Below are 21,917 nucleotides of genomic sequence, written 5' to 3'. Positions count from 1 at the left end.
ACACTATATTACCAAAAATATTGGGACACCTGTCTTTACACGCACATGAACTTTAATTGCATCCCAGTCTTAGTCCGTAGGGTTCAATATTGAGTTGGCCCACCCTTTGCAGCTATAACAGCTTCAGCTCTTCTGGGAAGGCTGTCCACAAGGTTTAAGAGTTTGCCTATGGGAATGTTTGACCATTCTTCCAGAAGCGCATTTGGTCAGGCACTAATGTGGATGAGAAGGCCTGGCTCAAAGGTGTTCTAGCAGGTTGAGGTCAGGACTCTGTGCAGGCCAGTCAAGTTCCTCCACCCCAAACTTACTCATCCATGTCTTTATTGACCTTGCTTTGTGCACTGGTGTTCGTCATGTTGGAACAGGAAGGGGCCATCCCCAAACTGTTCCAACAAAGTTGGGAGCATGAAATTGTCCAAAATGTCTTGGTATGCTGACGCCTTAAGTGTTTCCTTCACTGGAACTAAGGGGCCAAACACAACCCCTAAAAAACAACCCCACACCAGAATTCCCCTCCACCAAATGATTTGGACCAGTGCACAAAGCAAGGTCCATAAAGACATGGATGAGCGATTTTGGGGTGGATGAACTTGATTGGCCTGCACAGAGTCCTGACCACAACCCGACAGAACACCTTTGGCATGAATTAGAGCGTAAACTGCGAGACAGGCCTTCTCGTCCCACATCAGTCCCTGACCACAAATGCGCTTCTGGAAGAATGGTCAAACATTTCCATAGACACACTCCTAAACCTTGTGGACAGCCTTCCCAGAAGAGTTGAAGGTGTTATAGCTGTGAAGGGTGAGCCAACACAATATTGAACCCTACAGACAAAGACTGGGATGCCATTAAAGTTCATAAGTGTGTAAAGGCCGGTGTCCCATTACTTTTGATAATAGAGAGTATCTTTATTCAGGCATCATTCAGGATTAGCATCTACTTTCTGGACTGAGATGCAAGCTTAGAGAAGACACAAGCATTTATATCCTTGGCACATGTGCAGCTTTCACAAATGCCTGCTATAGATCAACCATCTGCTGCACTCTTTCATCTTGTGGCTTACTACAAAGTTACAATGTGCAGTATGGTCACTGGATGAGGGGTGACTGAGAAAATGCTTTCTTTTACCTGCAACAGACTGATGATATTGTCTCACACCAGGCAAAATCAATTTATTGTAGCTTAACAACTGCTTTTGATTAAAAAATGTGAAACTTTTTTTTTTTTATTATTTTGCTGCTGTACAGTGTGACATGTCAGCAATTTATTCATGCAGACTTGTAAAGTTCCTGAAAGGTCCACTGTAAAGCGGTTGTAAACCGCTGCACTTTTTTTTTTTGCCATAACCTGCAAGGCAAAGGCATAATGTGCTAGTATACATGGCTCTATGACTGTCCGGAGTCGCCGGTCACAGCACACTGCTCTAAAGAAACCGCACGGGCGTCTGTTCCTTCAGAGCGCATGTGCCAGTGAGGTAACTGGCTGCTAGGACAGTAAAAACCTCCTAAACGGTGCATGTTTAGGAGATATTTACACTACCTATAGGGAAGACTTAATATAGGCTTACCCAGGGCTTTTTTTCAGCAGGAACGAAGGGGAACGCAGTTCCGGCACCTCCAGCACTGAATGTATCTAATGGCAAGGGGTACTGTGGTGTGCTGGAGGGTCTACTGATGCTGGATGCTGGAAGATCTATTGTTGCTGGAGGGGATCTGTTTTTGTGTGGTGGCCTATTGTTGCTGGGGAGGTCTATTGTTGCTGGTGGGGGATCTATTGTTGCTGGGGGGGAGGTTATGTTGCCTGGGGGGTCAACTGCTGCTGGAAGAGATCTACTGTTAAAGAAGGGGTCTTTTGTTTCTGGCTGCTGGAGAGTCTTTTGATGCTGGCCGCTGGGAGATCTGGTCTTGCTGCCGGGGGTCTATTGTTGGGATGATATTTTGTTGCAGGGGTCCTATGTTGCTGGGGGGTCTATTGTTGCTGGGGGGTATATTGCTGCTGGTTGCAGGGGATCTATTGTACTGCTTTTCTTGTTATTACCAATTTCCATACAAATTACTTTAGCATAGCATGACATAATCATACTTGGCTCTGTATTCTCTGAATGAGACGGTGCTAGGAGGTGGGTAGGGGGTGGAACCAAGAGATGTTGCTCGGAGGTGGGTAGGGGGCAGAGACAAGAAGTGACTCAGTAGGTGGAAGTTCCAGCACCTATTCTCTGAGAAAAAAAGCCCTGGGCTTACCTATAGGTAAAACCTAAAGATGGAAGTTTACTTTCTCTTTAAGACTTTAAGAACTGCACGAGTTCAGCACAGATGCAATCTGTTGATCATAATGAAAAAAGTCACAGGTGAAGTTTGCATGTCCATGCCCTTTTCTAACCAAGTTAAAAACTAAAATGAATACAATAATCAGAGTAATCTGATTCCTTGAGAAGGACTCAGATGTCATACAGTGGACAGTTCCTTTCACTCAGGCCGGTTTCACACTGGGGCGGTGGGTGTGTCGGCAGTAAAACGCCTCTATTTTTAGAGGCGCTTTACTGTCGTTTTAGTGACGCTATTCAGCCGCTAGCAAGGCAGTTTTAACCCTCGCTAGTGGCCGAAAAAGGGTTAAAACTGCAGGCAGGCTGGCGATATAGCTGCGCTGCCTCAATGATTTCAATGGGCAGGAGTGGTCTAGAAGCGGTGAATACACCGCTCCTTCACCGCTCCAAAGATGCTGCTTGCAGGAGTTTTTTTTCCATCCTGCAAGCGCACCGCTCCATTGTGAAAGCCCTCGGGGCTTTCACACTGGAGACACAGCAGCGGCTCTGTTTTTAGCGCTGTAGCGCCTGCAAAGCGTCCCAGTGTGAAAGGGGCCTCAGTGAGAGCAGGAAACTCCTCCAGGCTGTAATGGCACCATATTGTTAAATAAAACTTTGTGACTCATGATCTTCTAATATGTCACCAAGACCTAATGCACTTTGGGAAACGGAAGTAAATACAGATATGGTGATTATCACTTTTGTTTAATGGCTTCCACTAAGATTTCTGTATTCGTTCAATGCACCATTGTGCTGTCACTTACCAACATACCCAGGGGTTCCACAGGCTGTAGACATCACATCTCCTTTACCTTCCATCTTGGAGAGACCAAAATCGCTGATCATAATCTTTGATTCTCCTTCTTGACTAAAATACAGCAGATTCTCAGGCTAGACAGGAAAAACCATAGAAGATATCATGTGAGTTTGTAACTGGTCCACATGGGAACTGATACCTTCACAGTTTAGTACATGATGAAACCAGTAGGGAGTGTCAGCCACACCAAGCACAAGGTTTCAATATTGTTACTCACTTTCAGATCCCTATGTACGATTCCAAGCCTGTGAAGGTAGAAAACGGCGTCTAACACCTGTCGGATAAGCGTGCTTGCATCTTTTTCAGTGTAAAATCCTTTTTCCACTATTCGGTCGAAGAGCTCTCCTCCAGAAACTCTGTAAAACAAACATTTGAAATGAATAACAAGCATACTCAAATGTGCCATTCTGCATGGATAACTCCAAAGTGTAAATGTAATAAATGATATAACATTATAGAATCTTTGGCAGCCATATTATGTCCAAAGTTAAACTGTGTCCATCCCTTTGCCATTAATGATTTATTGCCTACCTAATTGATTGGTATTTATTGAAGTGTGTTGTTAATTTGCAGGCAGGACATGGGCAATAAAAGGAACACTCTGAAGATGTTATCTAGTCTGATAGTTAAAATGGAAGTCAACACACAGGAATAAAGACACAGCACATAATCCCCAAGCAAATGCAATAAAATCCTCTGTTTAGTGGCAAATATAAAACAATCAAAAATCGATATAGCTGTGACTGCCAGAAATATGCTTTTGTTTTTCATTACTGCAACTCTCCTTACAATATACCTTTTAATCCATCATTCCCGGCATTTGTCCAACAACACTAGAGCTATAACATGGGATTGAAAGAAATAAAAATAGCCATAACCTTGACTTCACGACTAGTACCATTCTCAGCAATCTTAGTTATCTGTGTATCTGGTTTAACATTTTAGAAAAATATTAAAGTAGAACTAAGGGATGAACAAAAAAACAAACATGCAATTAGGCATTAATAGTAAAGATAAGTGACTGTCTAAATCAGTGGTTCTCAACTCCTGTCCTCAGGACCCACTAACAGGCCAGGTTTGCAAGATAACTGAAATACATCACAGGTATTATCATTTGCTGCTCAGTGATTGTAGTATTCTGCATCTCCCCAAGGTAATACTGGCCTGCTAATGGGTCCTGAGGACAGGAGCTAAGAACCACTAGTCTAGATTTACCTTTAAATCCCTGTTAGGGATTCTGCATTTAAATGCCCCTGGGGTTGCATTGGGGTTGATTTACTAAAGGGAAAAAGACTGTGCACTTTGCAATTGCTCCAGAGCTTAGTAAACAAGCAGAAACTCTGTTGCTTTCCATCATCCAATCATGTGCAAGCAAAAATGTTGTTTTTTTTTTTTAAATTTTCCCTGCACGTGATTGGGTACTCCTTGCAAAGTGAAGCCTTACCTCATTTACTATGCTCTGGAGCAATTGCACTTACAGAGGCCAACTGTACTTTGAAAAGTGCGCAGTCTATTTGCCTTTAGTAAATCAACCCCTATGTGTCAATGCACATGCAGGGGTTTAGTGGCATTTAGAGACAGGGGTGTTTAAAGGCAGAACCCCTCCCCCCCACTGCCAGTGCATCCAGGAGCAGCAGCATTATGGCAGAGAAACGCTTAATGCGTGCAAACACACATTAACTCTAGGCGTGTTCAGCACCTGAGCATTAATTCATTTTAATGGGAATAATAAATTATTATTCTGGCCAACAAAATTAATTAATGCCCAACGTCCTCTTTTCGACAATGTTTAAGGGCACTGCCACAAGAGCCCGTTGGCTCCCTTTGCATCGTCTGGACTTGCTGATGATGCAGTGACATCACATGCTGTAAATAATTGGAAGGGCTACTAGAAGGTATGGGGAGTGTGGGTAACCCCACCTACCACATCCTTTAGGCCATGGGTGCTCAACCTGTAGCCCTCTAGCTGTTGTGGAATTACAAGTCCCATGAGGTATTGCAAGGCTGACAGTTACAAGCATGACTCCCAAAGGCAGAGGCATGATGGGATTTGTAGTTCCACAACAGCTGGAGGGCCACAGGTTGAGTACCCATGTTTTGGCAACAAGTAGTGTTAATTAGATCCTTGTGATCAGAATTTGCAATAAAATTACAGGTAATCAAGATTTGGGGCACAATACAATCTTCCAATGTTGAGAGGTTGCATACTTCAGCTAAAAAGTTGTAGTTTTACTTTAAACATATTTTGAAAATGTATCTGTTAAGGTGACCACTAAAACTTGCTTGTACAGTCTGCTGCAGAACTACATTTTAAGCTACACAAAAAGCAACCTGCAACCACAAGAAACTACTCTTTTATGCAGACATCCTGCAGACCGTGGCCATTATGGCAACTCATGTGGATCACTGACTCCAACTATCTGGTCTCTCCATGGTACTCAGAAAATGTATAGTGTCAGCAATATTCCATCCTTTATTATGGTATATTTTAATCTCCTGATTCAAAATGAGGAAACTACCAGCAAGTGGTTAAATCCGTAAATAGTAGAAGAATAAATTACCTTGCAAAGCCCTTGCCTTAGCTTGGGATGACTGGCATAAAATAAAAAATATTGTATAATTAAGATGTACAAAAATTGATTGAAAGAGGAGATTGTATGCAACATATCATTAGATATAAATAATCTGCTCATACAATTCCAACCAATCCAATCACTGTGTAATAACCTCATCCAGATGTTATGAATACAATGGCTCCTATATGAGCCCAAACACATTTGAATTTCTGTTAAACTTTATCAAACTTAGTAGATTGTATAACCATGCAATATTTATGGCCAGCAGTAGATTGGCATATATCTTTTTTAAGTTTAATGAGTCAATCTTTAACATTTGACACAGTGAAAGTTTTAAGTATATGTTTGGTTTAAGTATAAAAATGAATAGCAACTAATCAGATTTTTATTAAATGCAGTGAGATCGGCAAGATATGATTATTCTAGGTTTTGAATGGGGAAACATTAGTACCTGTTTTAGGTTTTTATTGTAATCTGGGTGACCTCTGGGAAGAATCACACTCAACATTTGTTCTGGTTGTAAGGGGATGTCCCAGTTTGACTTCATGTTTTACTGTAATCTGGGTGACCTCAGGGAAGAATCACACTCAACATTTGTTCTGGTTTAAGGGGATGTCCCAGTTTGGCCTAATGTTTATTTAGTGGGTTGAGTCTCAGAGGCAGAGAGAGTTTGCGCAGAGAGTCTAAGGAGACAGGAGTTAGACCCAATGAGACATGGTGGGACCCTTTCAGCAGAGATGTAGAGTTTCCAGCGTTTGGTATTTACCGGCTGGGAAATACCTGGAGAGTTCCTAATACACTAAATTGGACTGGAATTGGGGGCAGGACAGGAAGATTGCCTGAAATGGGAAAGTGCCGATATCCACTACAAGAATTGGTGAGACCCTGTAGTAGCTCTTAAACTTGATTGGACTCACCTCCGCTTGCAACCAATGGTCTATCCTTAGGGGGTGACATGTTGGGCCTGGTAGAATACATAGGCTGGTGAATGGATGCATATTTTTGTCTTTCTGGGAGTGGGGACAAATGTGAAATTAGGGGAAGAAGCCTGTTAGAGGTACCTAGGAATGAAGCATTGTGTCATGTTCTAACAGCCACACGGTGGCCACTGCAACCAGAACACAAAGCAAAGGGTAATATAAAATTTTACAGCTGCCCCTGGAACAAGAAGAGATATTTTGCTGTACGGTGACACAGATCAGCAATAATGTTCCCAGTGTAGTTCTACTGTAGGTATCCTTGTTAAGTACTTCCACTGGCAGGCGAAGTTATAGGAACACTTCACCAAAGTGAAAGATGCCTTAAGAGCCCTCACTAGACAGTTATTGCAGGCAGGTAGCACAAGAATCTGCCAAATCTTCAGAGAAACAAGTCTTCAAGCACTGCTATAGTAAATACGGCTTTACCACTACACTGGTATCTTGTCCCCAGCCAATGCTGGCAGGACCTAGGGGGTTATTTACTAAAGGAAAATCCACTTTGCACTGCAAGTGCATTTGAAAGTTAAGTCGCTGTATATCCGAGGGGGACATGCAAGGAAAATAAAAAAGAGCATTTTAGCTTGCACGTGATTGAATGATAAAATCAGCAGAGCTTCCACTTATTTCAGATCTACCCCTTAGGTTCAGAGCGACTGCACTTCCAAGTGCACTTGCAGTGCAAAGTGGATTTGCCTTTCGTAAATAACCCCCCTAGACTCCTTGCAATAAAACTCTTATGTTATCAAAATTGAGAGTACATAAATGTTACATTTCAAATGATGACAGCTCTTCAAGGTTGGACAAAGCAGCATTTTAAAATAAAGGATCCATGTACTGAAGAGCTACAGTCCATGCTGTTTTTTAACCAGATTTGCATTTTTTTTTCTAAAAAAAATTGGGACATTGATCTCAGATTTGGTTACCGCTGGTAACATATTTCATTGTAGTAAGCCTGCCCATCTTATTCCAGATTTACAGGTTCTTTATTTAATACTGAAATAAAGTTTTAGCAAAGGAAAGAGCAGATCTAATATGATGTTCCAACAATGATGAGTTGATCCAATATGAAGCAACTCATATTTCATTATGTGACCTAAAATAATATAAATACCTACACATTTATTTTTTTTTTTACTTTTCTATAAAATCACAACTTGCTAAATCATGATTCTGGGACATAACCTATGTGTTTATAGTCGTTAAACTGACCTTGGCTCCTTTATCTCTCCCAAGTATATTACAAAACATTAGGGAGCCATCTGCTGGCTTAATTGCCTTGTTATTGAAATGCATGGTATTTCCAGAGTGTATGCAGTATCTCCATATACATGTCAAAGTTTCTTGATTCATGCCTGTCTAACAGAACTGTGGATTACAACATCCCCATTTAAATTGGAGTATATTTTCTTTAGACATTTACATATACTCCTATTTAAAAAAAATTACTTTGTCTTTCAGTACAATATAGAAAGAACAAGAACTTTTTTGAACAAAACAGGGTTATATATATATATATATATATATATATATATATATATATATATATATATATATATTTGATTTATGGACATTACACAGTCATAGTTTACATTTACATAATTTCAAAACAAGAGGCGGCCCATAGAAATCAGGGACAGTTGGCAGCTATGTACATTGTAGGCTCTAACATGTAGGTCTGCTGACTTATTCAATAAACGGTGCTAAAAGCAAAGCATAGAGTTAAAGTGTTACTAAACCCAGGACCCTGCATTCACTCTATCTGGTCTTCCACAGCACACAGAAAATAGACATGCAATTATTTTAGTAAATATAAACTGCTAAATACCTTTTCTCATCAGCAGTATATAGCAGTCTTATGACTACTATCAGTGTCTGGTTAAAGCTTGTAGGAGGAGTTTTCATTCTCCTCAGACTGTCCTATGAGGCTGCATGACCCCCTGAGCCTCTGTCTGGATAGTTCTTATTGGCCCTGTGCTGATCACATGCACCCTCCCAAGAAAAAAACACCCTCTAACAATACACAGCAAATTGAGCATGTGCAGAGTAACTCCAAAGGCTCTGTTCTATCAGAAGACGGATTGGGGACAGTGGAACAAGGGGAGGATCAGAGAAGACAGGATCAAACAGCCTTTTTACACATTGCAGAGGATTAACCCTTAGGTTCCACAGTGAGTACAGCAAGCATGCTTTACTGCATATACAGACTGATTTTACTGTTGTAGGTTTAGTAACACTTTAAGTGAATTTTAAATGTCTGTAGATATTTTAAATGTCCATTGCAATGGTCATCAGTATATTACATATTTAAACATATGTACGGTGCATCTACTTCAGATTACATTTTTCAAGGGTTTCAATGTTTATTTATACAGTAACCATTACTATAGCTGTATGAGTAACTTTAAGCAGGAAAGGAAAGAGGCATTTACAACATCACCCCTAAACTAAGCCTCCCACTCCCACTAATATCTGTCCAATGAATACACCTTAGTAGATAATAAGGGTAATCTTATTGGACATGGGGGATGGATAAGGCTAACTAATGGGAATGAAGACTTTATCCACAAACATATTGTATTTGATTTACTAAAATTGGAGAGTGCAAAATCTGGTGCAGGTATGCATGGCCAGCTTTTAACTTCAGTTCATTCAATTAAAGGGTAACACCACTTTTGTGGGAGAAAAAAATAGCAAATAAAGAAAAAATAATATAACGTATACAATTGTGACATGTCATATTGTAATTAAATGTTATTAAAAATAACCTTTCCTTTTCAATCTGCAACTGTTGTAATTTTATGAAAAAGCAATGTAATATGGCTACCTGGAGTTGTTCTGTACACAGAATGTGTACTGACCACCCCCCAGAAACATAATTTCCTGCTTGTGTGATTGGCTCCCCAATTTTGCCAGAAGTCTGCCTAAGATACAAGTCAGATTTCAGGCATCCCCCTGCAACAAAAATGCCATTTTTAGTGAGATACTCCCAATAGGAACACGTCTAAAGGGAAGCAGGCCCGGCAGCTTTCCTCATTAGTGCTCTGCAGCTGCACAGCTGACTCATAACTATAAAACCACTCCCATTAGAAACACTTAGCACAAGGGCACAGAGAAACAAACAGAGATTTCTTCAGAATAACAAAAGGTAGGAATCTGAAACAAAGGTTGTTATAATCCTTGCAATGTACATAGATCACCCAGAGGGGAATGTTTTTTTCTCAACAAAATGTATTCAAAAGAAGGAAACATGGACTTTAGAGGCACATCTTTAGCGTTAAAATACAAAATAAACTTTTATTTATTCTGAAAATTCACATTATTGACATGACATGTTAAAAACAAAACATGGTGTTTAGTCAAAACGACGCTCACACCACCTAACACAACAGACTATGCAAAAAAAGAGAGAGTCGCCCTGGGACTTTAAATGAGGTGGTCACAGTTAGCCACTGAGTATCAAGAGTAATAGCAGTATAAATGTTTATTAAAATTAATGTACATACATGGATAATATGGCCTGCTGTCACCACCAGCCACTGTTTTCACAAATATATTTCATATACATGTTTTAGCCTTTGACCTTGACTCCAACAGTGGTGGTGTTCTGTGGCCTTTGTGTCCTTTGCTGTCTCCTCTGGCGGTTGGCGGTTTTTGTCTGGCATGGGAGCTGCAATATGCTAAGGGAGATTCCTTGTCTCCTGCTGTCCCCCCCCCCCTTGTCCCATGGACATTGTGGGGGGCCACCGGCATATCGGCGCTATGCTCCTACACCCATTGGGTGGCTTCCACAGTTGCGCTGTCACCCAGTGGGAGTGCAGTTTGTCATCTTGGATGGACGGGAGTCCACTGCGCATGCGTACTCACATTGGTAGCTGACACCCTGGGTGTCGGCACACCAATCCATCCTCACATGGCGTTGGGGGCGGAGCGGACCGGACCCCTTTGGGGATATAAGTCAGGGGTGAGACATGGTTAAGATCACTTCCTTTGGTCATTAATACTATGCACACCACAGAGATTTCCATTGCTGTTCAGCTGTTTGCATATCAAGGTAAATACACTCTCTCCACCCCCCAGCACTCACCTTGGGCTTTATTTGCATTCCCTGCATTTTTGTGTTTCATTTACAGGCATACCCCACTTTTAAGTACACAATGGGGTTTATTTACTAAAGCTGAAAAGTGTAAAATCAGGCTCACTTCTGCATAGAAACCAATTCGTTTCCAGGTTTTATTACCAAAGCTTAATTGAACAAGCTGGTGTTAGAAGCTCATTGATTTCTATGCAGAAGTGAGCCTGATTTTGCACTTTCCAGCTTTAGTAAATAAACCCCATTGTGTACTTAAAAGTGGGGTATGCCTGTATAACACTGCTTTTCACACCACCTCTTTCCTTTTTTCTTTCCCAGACAAACACATTTTTTCAGGATTTACTTTCTTACCCATGGTCTCTATGTCTGCGCCATTATTGGATCAGGTTAGTCCACGTATGTTTCTATACAAATAATTGTACAACTTTTGTCTACTCTGCTTTTTTAGTAAAGCTTGACACATATACTTATGCTAGAGTATACATGCTCTCATACAAAAATATTATTACATTATATAACTTGTTGTTCATCTTACTAAATTTGGCAAATCATTGAGACATGTTTACAGCTGATATCTATCAAGCTACATACTGAGACAATAGGACCATTCACCTTCACTTATGCCATGTCTGCCACCTGGCATCCCCCCTGGGGGTACCCGTGTCCGTCTTCTCCCCCTCAGCTCCCGTGCCATACTCTGGCTGCTGCCATCCATTTGGGGGTTCAGCGATGGAAACTCTGGTTTTGTTTATTGGTAAGTATTGGGACGTTTTGCTCTGGCCCATTCTGCCATTGTTCTTACATCTACCACTGTGATATTTTTGTCTATTTAGATACATCTCATCCACATCCACCCCTGATGAGCGAGCAATGATCTCGGGTTTTCTGATGCGTGCATTTGTATATACTGCATTGTATAACGTTTGTATCAACTTTATTTATTCTCTTCATTATGTGCAAATCCATTGGCTGAGCTAATATGCTATATTATCCATGTATGTACATTAATTTTAATAAACATTTATACTGCTATTACTCTTGTTACTCAGTGGCTAACTGTGACCACTTCATTCAAAGTCCCAGGGCGACTCTCTTTTTTTGCATATGTATATAGGGATGGAGGTGTATCATTGGTGACTGCAGACCTTTTATTTTTTGCTTAACACAAGAGACTATTACCACAGTGGAACAGTTCGATCAATAATGATTCAAAATGAGATGATGTCAAATGGAAGGAGCAGCTGGTTGGTTGTAGAGACGTAGTGAAGAAAACGCTACATGTTACGCGCCCTTAAGCGCTTCTTCACGAGCTTGCAGTGGTGCATAGTATACGAAACAATATCCGCAGGCAAACCTGGCAGGATCATCCAGCAATCAGTGGTTTTTCATGCCTTAAGCAATATAGAGATTGAAGGGTCCTTATAACTTGTGTGGGACGGGGGTAATAACATATCCTCAATAGTCAAACTAGGGAACTTTGAACCAGGCACTAGTACCATACACATGGAAAGGGGAAGCCCAATATGGCTATTCCTATATAAAGTCCACTTTAAGTGTAGGGGGCCAGTAGAGCTCCAACAGTGTTAAGGCCAGAGCCAGTAAATGTAACGAAGACCCACCGTCCGTATCTCTCCAGACAGAGACAGATTCACCAGCTGATCCTTCCATTTGACATCATCTAATTTGGAATCATTATTGATTGATCTGTTCCACTGTGGTAATAGTTGGTTGTGTTAGGTGGTGTGAGCATCGTTTAGACCAAACACCATATTTTGTTTTTAACATGTCATGTCAATAATGTGAATTTTAATGATTAATAAAAGTTAATTTTGTATTTCAAAGCTACAGATGTGCCTCTAAAGTCCATGTTTCCTTCTTTTGAACAAATGTTGCAATATATTTAGGACGTTGGCACAATCATACCTATCTGTATCCACAACGCCATCTTGTGGTGATACATTTAAATTTAAATTATTTTCCTCAACAAAAGTGGAGTTACGCTTTAAGCTTTGACAAAATAACCTGGAAGCTGATTGTTTTTTATGCAGAACTGCACCAGATTTTGCACTCTCCAGTAAATCAACACCATAGAAAGAGAAATGCCGACCCCTTAGTAACAAAGTGAAATCAGATTCCTTGGAAAAATGTCTGCCATTTAAATTACCAGGTCCACTGAGATTATTTGCATCAATATGAACTGTCAAATTTTTAAAATGCCCCCATCAACTGCTAAAGGATTTGTAGAACTTCAATGAGAAATTTCACTTACGTGTCACCTGCTGGGAAAACCTGGTATTGCATCTAAATCTTACATGATAAAATCTTAAATGATTTTAAATACAAAGATCCCCCACAACTCAAATATGACAGCATGCAAAGGGCAACTGCTCTACAATATTTTCTTTTGTACTCTTTTGAAGATAAACAGAAAAGCCACACGCCACAATCAAAACAACAGTGTGCTCCCTACTCAACAGGAGCAGATTAAAGACTATGCTGTGCAGAACTGTTTTAGCATTGACATGGATTTTAGCATTGACATAGGATTTTCCCATATATTTGTAAAGGGAGATATCAGTGTTTAATGAAATAAAAGAGTCAGATTTTTTTAGCTTTCTTTGTCATGCTAAAATTTTGAAGGTTGCGGGATTTTGCATATTGTGTAATGACTTTGGCCACCTTTTTAAATTCAATGTAGCACTAAGGACTTATAAAGCCAGGAATATGTATTTTTTTATATATTTACTGTAGGTGAATCATCCTAGTTTATTACTGCTTCATAAATGTGCCCCAAGTCATTAAATACTTACATGAAAACAGTTGGGAAAAGTAAGCACAATTTACTTGGAAAAGATTACGGTATGCTTCAATGCATTATTGATTAGTGTCAGATTAAAAAATAAATTTTTTTTTGCTCACTGAAATGTATATTCATAATCGACCATTCAAAACATAAAACAGTCACGTTACTAGCACTTAAAGCACTTTTATGCAGGATTAACTATGCAGCCAGACCTATTATTGAGTGTCTGTACTTCTGAAGTTTTCCAGTAGGGGGAGCACAATCACCAGAGTTTTATATATTTACTGTATATATATTTTCTTATTTCATTTCTTTTTTAGAAAGCAGTCTGTGTCTTCTGCCAGTGGCTAAGAAAACTAGTAGCAGCTCTGTACAAAAAAGAAGAAAAAAAAAGGCTTCCCTAAGGCTATGAACATCTGTCACTGGTAAAAGTGTGCAACTCGATTTCTGAGGTCTGCAGCGTAGGTATTTGGTACATGTGTTACACGCAGCAGAGATCTTAATAATTGTGGTCATTCTGCAAGCCAAAATGATTTAGATCTATTTATTGTTTACCTCTGGTTAGCTATTGTTTCCACTGGGCTCCATTCACAAAGCGGTATTTTACCACATCCGAGTATGCAGTAAGATACCACCCAGCGTTTTTTCAAAAGGTTTTTGCCATTCACTTAAAAACACTACTAAAATACCGCATGAGTTATTTTATGAAGTCATGCTGTATTTTAGTAGTGAAAACATATAGCAATTTAACGCCTGGCAGTAGCTGGCGTATTTATTGCTACCAGTAAATACCGCGTTGTTAAAGAGTGGCCGGCCACCCTCCGGAAGATTTACCTCCCTTCGTGACCAGGCCATTTTTTACGAGACGGCACTGCGTTACTTTAACAGAGAATTGCGCAGTCTTTCAACGCTGTAACCAAATAACCAAATTGATGTCCTTTTTTCCCATAAATAGAGCTTTCTTTTGGTGGTATTTGATCATCTCTGTGGTTTTAAATGTTTGCGCTATAAACAAAAAAAGACAATTTTGAAATAAAAACAATATTTTTTACTTTCTGCCATATAACGTATCCAATAAATTGATTGAAAAAAATCTACTTTCTTCTTTAATTTAAGCCATTATGTATTCTGCTACATATTTTTCCCAATAAAATCCCAATAAACGCTATAGTGTCTATAAACTATGGGATATTGTTTGTTTTTTTTACTAGTAATGACGCGATCAGCGACTTATAGCGGGACTGCGATATTGTGGCAGACAAATTGCACACTGACACTTTTTGGGGACCAGTACCACTAATACAGTGATGAGTGCTAAAAAATATGCACTGTCATTGTACTAATGACACTAGCTGGGAAGGGGTTAACATCAGGGGCAATCAAAGGGTTAAATGTGTGCCTAGCCAGTGCTTGTGTACTGCGGGGGAGATGCTTTTGCTAAAGGAAGGCATAGATCCGTGTCCCTGCTTTGGAACACAGTATCAATGCCTTCCCTACTGACAGAATGGCGATCTGTTTTGTTTGAATCGCCATCCTGCCTGTGTACTGAACAAATGGAGGGTGCCGTTGGACATTGAGTCCACGTACCCGCCGCTGGGCTCCGGCACAGAACTGGTTAACAACCAGTAACTGTCATGGCTGTTGAGGAGCATGCCGTCACCACGTCCTTAACCACCGATAAGTCAACAGCTGAATGTTTAAAAAATGCCGGCAATGAAAAATAAAGAAAAAACCGGCGTGGGACCCCACCCCCCCCCACCCCTCCAATCCATACCAGGTCTAGACAGTAGGTCATTTCTGACTAGTCCTATATTGAAAACATTTAAAAAAAAGTCTCGTCAATCACCATGCCAGCCGCCACCGCCGGCCCAAAAAAAGAAAGTGTTCTGCTCCCGACGAAGGCTCCTGCCGTCTGCCTGCTCAGCCATCTGACAGTTCTTAAATAACTAAGGGTCGATACCACCCGATGAAGTCACCGGGCGGCCGCTCTTTAACAACCAGTACACATTTCATCATTACTGTATGCCTCGATCACTACTTAAATTACCGCATGCATTTAATTATTTCCTTCTGTGAGTTTAACGCCTTTTCATGTGGTATTTAATGAGCGTTTTCAGCGTTTTGCGGATGGCATGTGATATTTAGGTAAAATGTATCCGGTCACCTAAATATTGCATGTGAGTTCATTTTGTGAATGGAGCCCACTGCCACAAAACTACAAATGTTATCTTGTACAAATGTTGTACATGTTGTCTTCTAAACAAATCTTAAATGTAATTGTTGACCGGAAGACTTTGGTTGAATCTATTTGGCTGGAGGAGGGTGATGTGGTTGGTACAGAATAAGGATTTAGGGTTGGGGCTAAGGCTTAGACAATACCTTTTCCAGAAAATAGCCCATACAATCAAGGGGCCCCAGGAGGTATTAAAAAACTGTGTAGCCTTGCAAAGTGTTCATTCATTTTATTGTCATACCAGTAGGTCATTTTGGTCCCCTCAGAAGCCTGGTCTGAAAACTTGAGGTTACCAATTTCAAAGTTGCCTTGTTGCTAGGATGTGAAAACTGTTGCACTGCCAGCACTGCGGGAGTGAAAAACAACAATTTATACGTCCTAGCAACAAGCCAGGATGTGGAGTGCTAACTAGGAGTTTTCCGGCTTCTGAGTGGACCTAAATGGCCTACACAGGTATGACAATAATATTATTATACATTTTACGAAGCTACACAGTTTTTTTATAGTCACTGGGTCCCCTTGACTGAATAGGCTACTTTCTGGAAAAGGCGTACTTAGCTTTTAATGTCTAAGCTTTACGGATAAGATTTTGGGGTCGATTTATAAAAAACTAACAGTGCAAATGCCTATGCATTAGTACAACTGTCACAAATAATTCCAGTAATGTGTTGTTAAATATGTATTAGAAAGTGGTTGGGACTATATATCCCGTGGGACTTTAAATGAAACCATGACCTGATGTGGTCATGCGTTTCCATCCCTGTACTAGTCTAAGAGAAAAGGGTGGGACTTTAAATGAATTGCGTGAATGCTCAGAAACAAAATCGATGAACAACTAGGAAAATTTTATTCAATTCATAAAAATATAACATGCATAAAATATATTATATCAATCATAAATAGAAAGAAATATTGGCAATAATAGCAGCAATTATACATGATTATATGAATACAGAAATTCTCCATGGTACACCAATTGGAATATTATAACACAACCATATATTAAAGAGTATACACCCAAAGCCTCCAAAGGTTCCAAATAAAAATTAGAAATGCATGACGCTGGTAAAAAACGCGACAATGGTAGCTCTACGCGTTTCGTGGCTGTAGTGCCACTCGTCAGGAGCAAGCGCGTATCTTATCTAGGATAGAAAATATAAAAAATATAAAAAAATTGGTCTGGTAAGTATATACATGAAACAAAGGTGGGGTGATAAAAAAAGCCCCACACAAAGTACATGCTTACACATTCTGGTTTGTAGGGTGGTGGCAGAGAGCCATACACCGCCCGACCATCGGAGACACCACCCCCCGGGAGCTGAGGTGAATGGATCAACAGGGGCAGCCCACAGGACGCCATCCAGGGCAGGCATGGTCCCCCGAGGCAAAACCTGAAGTGAAAAGTGGAGGTTAAAGAAGAAATTGCAAAACTGCCAAGAAATAGAGAGCAGTGTGAAACTGCTACAAACCAGAATGCATAAGCATGTACTTTGTGTGGGGCTTTTTTATCACCCCACCTTTGTTTCATGTATATACTTACCAGACCAATTTTTTATATTTTTTATATTTTCTATCCTAGATAAGATACGCGCTTGCTCCTGACGAGTGGCACTACAGCCACGAAACGCGTAGAGCTACCATTGTCGCGTTTTTTACCAGCGTCGTGCATTTCTAATTTTTATTTGGAACCTTTGGAGGCTTTGGGTGTATACTCTTTAATATATGGTTGTGTTATAATATTCCAATTGGTGTTCATATAATCATGTATAATTGCTGCTATTATTGCCAATATTTCTTTCTATTTATGATTGATATAATATATTTTATGCATGTTATATTTTTATGAATTGAATAAAATTTTCCTAGTTGTTCATCGATTTTGTTTCTGAGCATTCACGCAATTCATTTAAAGTCCCACCCTTTTCTCTTAGATTAGTAATGTGTTAAATATGTGTATTTCCTATGATCATCAGCTCCATCAGGTGGCCATAATGCAGTATTTCCATGATTGAGGTATTTCAGGAAAATACCGCATTATGCCCACTGGATGGAACTGATGATCATAGGAAATAAACTTATTAGACACATATTACGTAGCTATATTTCAGCACCTGGGTGGGAGTTTGTGCTGACATGGAGCTTGTCAGAAATGAAAAATTGCTGTATTTGATATTCAATTTTCCATCTTCCTGACAGCTCCATGTCCGCCTACCGCTGGGAATTAACTAGATAGTAACAAAAAGATAAAAACCACTGGAATCCACTTGTGTTTAAGTGTCAAAAATTATAATAATAATGATTGATCGGCTGATACGTCTATATGACGGGGTATCTCCCTTATAGCAGAGTAATAATCTAGTAAGAAAAAAAGGGGGGTTGGGACCAGAGCAGTCCCAGGACTACAATCAACGGTATTGATCAATGAAAAATACAACTTTATTGATTATTGCACAGTACTATAAAAATATATAAATCTCACTGATGTGGCACCAAGGCCGTATGAGTGAGATGGGTTCCCTCACTAAAAACACTAACATGTATAGCACACTGTAGAAAAAAAAAGGGTGATAATAAACAACGTTGTTACATTAAAAACAAGCATGCTGGCACACCCTCCCCATGTATGCAAATCGGCTCTGAGCGGTGGTCTCCCTTAAATGATATGATAAAGACCCTAAGCGTATGAGGATAAGATTCCCTTGTTTGGTAAAGTGGTATCAGCAGGCCCCCCAAAAACTGACTTCATGTAACCTTGTACACTAATACCCTGGCACGGGCTTGATAAATGAAAGGTGAAGGAGTCAGTAGAATTAACTAGATAACCAGGGTGTGATGATGCAGAAACAAGACAAGGTTAATTATGGCCAAAATTAACAGTTGTCAAAAATGATGGATCTATGAAGGATCAATGCAATAATGAGTAATTAAGGTGTGTATGCATGACCACGTAGCCACCTTGCAGATTGACTCCAGTGAGACTCTACAGGCGGCTGCCCAGTAGGTTGAGACACTTCTTGTGGAGTGCACCGTTATTCCTTCCAGAAGGGCCAACCCCCTATCCTTATATGGCAGAGAGATCACTTTCACAAGCCAAGAAACAATCACTCTACTCAAAGCTCTGGCCTCCTTGTGTGAGACAGAAGGAGAGCAGTGCCATCTAAATGCAGCATTATTAGGACATTTTATTCCATAAAAAACAATTGGTAACTCACAAAATGTATGAGATGTCAGCGCATGTGGGATTAATAATGTGGTTCATTCGCTCGTGGTAAAGACGATCTTCTCACTGGTGAAGAAGCAACTGATGGGTCCAGGGTTCCCAGCTCTTCTAGGCACTCAGGACAGCTCACAGACAGCGGTGTACGTCACTTCCGGTTGGAGAGAAAGCAGGGAGGAGCGCGCGTTTGGAGCATGTGTGCTCCGTCATCAGGCTATGACCCTGATGAAGGAGCACGCATTCTATGAACGCGCGCTCCTCCCCGCTCACTTTAGCTGTGCTTGTGCCACAAATGTACCCCTCCACATGAACTCGATGTGAAAGAGAGTTCTTATTACCCACTCTTTCTTTATTCAGCTAATCGAGCGCACATGACTTAAATGGAATCTTGAGACCACTTTTGGAATAGAATCCTTCATCGGGTGCGGAACAACTCTGTCCGCCAGGAAGGTTCTTTATACCCTAGAGCCGCCAACTCAGAAACCCTCCTGAGGCTACCACAGCTGTCTTTAATGAAAATTCCCATAGCGTCAACTCCATCATAGAATTTTGGAGCAGACAGGTAGCTGAGTACTATTGTGAGGTCCAGGCATGTACTGGCCGTCGGGACTACCGGAAGTTTCTCGGTAGGCTGATGGCTCAGTGGGCTGGTTTCAGTGACAGGGGAGGTAGAGCGGGCGGGGACACCCAAACCCCATCCACCAATAAGCTAATCTCTCACTGTGCAGCTGTTTAGAAAAAAAAACTCCGGCCTCCTGTGTTCAGTGGGGCCGGGGGACAGAATGCGGACTATTTCATCACTTTCGGCTTTGGGTCGATTGATCCGTAGCAGCTGGCCTGTGCTATATCAGTATACTGGAGCTGGCCGAGAGCGCTGCTGCAGGTTAATCCGTCTAAAGCCGAAAGTGATGAAATAGTCCGCTTTCTCTCCCCTGGTCCCCACTGAACACAGGGGAGACCCAGAGAAGTTTTTTTTCTAAACAGCTACACAGCAGAAATCAGGAGATTAGCTGATTGGTGGACAGGATTTGGGAGTCCACGCCCGCTCACCTCGCCGCCCCCCCACTCCAGTTTCCTCCAGCCCTAGTTACCCAGCTCTGTGGTGCCCTGGAAGAAGGGAGAGGACCAGATGTACCAGCAGTGCACAGCTGGTCCCGGGCTCCTAGCTCCAGAGGAACCACCTGCAGGACAAGCAGCACTGCACCCAGGACCTAGGTAGAAGAAGCTGTGCAGACCAGGTACTGGGGGGGGGACTAACATTGATGGGCACTTATGAGGCTGCATTAATGGGCACTGGTGTGGCTGCATTAATGGGCACTGGTGTGGCTGCGCTGATGGGCACTGATCAGGCTGCATTAATGGGCACTAGTGAGGGTGCATTAATAGGCACTGATGTGGCTGCACTGATGAGCACTGGTGTGGCTGTGCTGATGGGCACTGGTCTGTCTGCATTAATGGGCACTGGTGTAGCTATACCCTGTCCTATGCCCAATAGTGTGTTTTTTGCACAATTGCATATAGTTTATGTACTGTTTTTGTGTGTTTGCAAAATTAAAGTGGGCCGGTCTGGATGAAGTCCAGTGCCAAATTTTTTTCCCAGTCCAGCCCTGGTGAGGTCCCATGTAGAAATGTGGGAGCTCTGGAGGCCTTTGCTTTACTACGGCCTTAAAGAATTGAAGAATCAATCTATCAGAGGCCCACTGAGTCCCAGTAAAGGCTGAGCCCATGTCGAAAAAAACGGGGACATGACAATCTCCGGCTTCCCTGGTGTAGTGGTAGGCTGACATGAAGCTGTGAAGAAAGTATATTAATTCTTTCTTTTTTTTTTGTAAATGTTTCCCTTTATACAGGACAATACAACCAAACAACTTCTGCTTGTCTCCAACACAAAATAATATATGTATTAATTTATTTTTCACCGCCTAATCAATAAGCCCTCATCTGAAATGTGAAAATAGACCCAAGCTACCGTACAGCTGCTTCTTCTTACCCGGTGTTTCAGTAAATAGATCTGTTTACTTAGGTTGATGCAATGCAAAGGAGCAAGAGATGGAATTAGAGGTTTAACTCTCAAGAGGACACTCCAAAGAAAATTACAAGCTACAGATTTGCTATGAAAATAAAATAGCAGCAGCCAGTGATTGTGTTGGCAGAGGCAAAAGAAATAAGCCATCGCTGCCCTACAGCTGTCTCTCATCTAATCAGTCACATTACTAAAATGAGCTGAGATTAGCGCAGCCTCCTAATGTACAAAATTATAGATCTGGCTTGGACTTTCTTATTACACACACTGCTACTTCTGTTCAGTTCCAAGCAGCAGATCAATGTAATTATTGGCCCGATCGGGAGGTGAGAGAGTCCAGGCTATCTTTCATCACTACAAAAAAGAAAGCCACTGCCCCCACCTATAACTGGCCAGTGCAGCAAGCAGCATTGGAAGGCAACATATGTTAGAAAAAAGCCAAGGATAAATCCAAGGAAAACTCCAAGCTCACTTACCGACCAGCCCGCAGACAACCAAATTAACCTGTCTAACAGTATGCGTTAAAAACAGGGGTTTAGTCTGCACACAATTGCAAATACATGCGTAAGCTACAGGCCCTGCCAAGGCACCCTTGTATCTGTAGTCCTATCACTAGCTGGTGAGTGACTCCACAATGGAAGCACATGCATTCTGATGGTTAGATGGAGGGGAGATAGACTGAAGGGAGCCAACCCCTTCTTAAAGGTACAGGAGCACACTGAACACCCAGCACATAGCACAATGGCTGCAAAAGTGTCAGTGCACTGCCTGACCAATATAACAGTAATATAAAAAAGAAAGCCACTGCCCCCACCTATAACTGCCCATTGCAGCAAGCAGCATTGATGGATGGTGTCAATGGTCAATCGGGAGGTG

At 41.2% G+C, this 21,917-nt stretch overlaps 1 protein-coding gene across 1 annotated transcript in view; it reads right to left on the bottom strand.

Moving 5' to 3' along the window:
- The window catches only part of CAMK1D (calcium/calmodulin dependent protein kinase ID), a 401,220-nt gene that overhangs the window by 57,668 nt on the left and 321,635 nt on the right, over window positions 1-21,917 (bottom strand). Inside the window, exons 4-5 of the mRNA XM_073619503.1 lie at window positions 3,337-3,475; window positions 3,067-3,193 (exon numbers count right to left, since the gene is read on the bottom strand). Of these exons, the coding sequence (XP_073475604.1) occupies window positions 3,067-3,193; window positions 3,337-3,475 (266 nt within the window). The remainder of the gene's footprint in view (window positions 1-3,066; window positions 3,194-3,336; window positions 3,476-21,917) is intronic.

The sequence above is a fragment of the Aquarana catesbeiana genome, linkage group LG03, assembly GCF_042186555.1.
Source record: "Aquarana catesbeiana isolate 2022-GZ linkage group LG03, ASM4218655v1, whole genome shotgun sequence".
Taxonomy (NCBI): Eukaryota; Metazoa; Chordata; class Amphibia; order Anura; family Ranidae; genus Aquarana; species Aquarana catesbeiana.
Note: the sequence above shows the minus strand (reverse complement) of the source record. Positions and strands in the feature narration are given on the sequence as shown.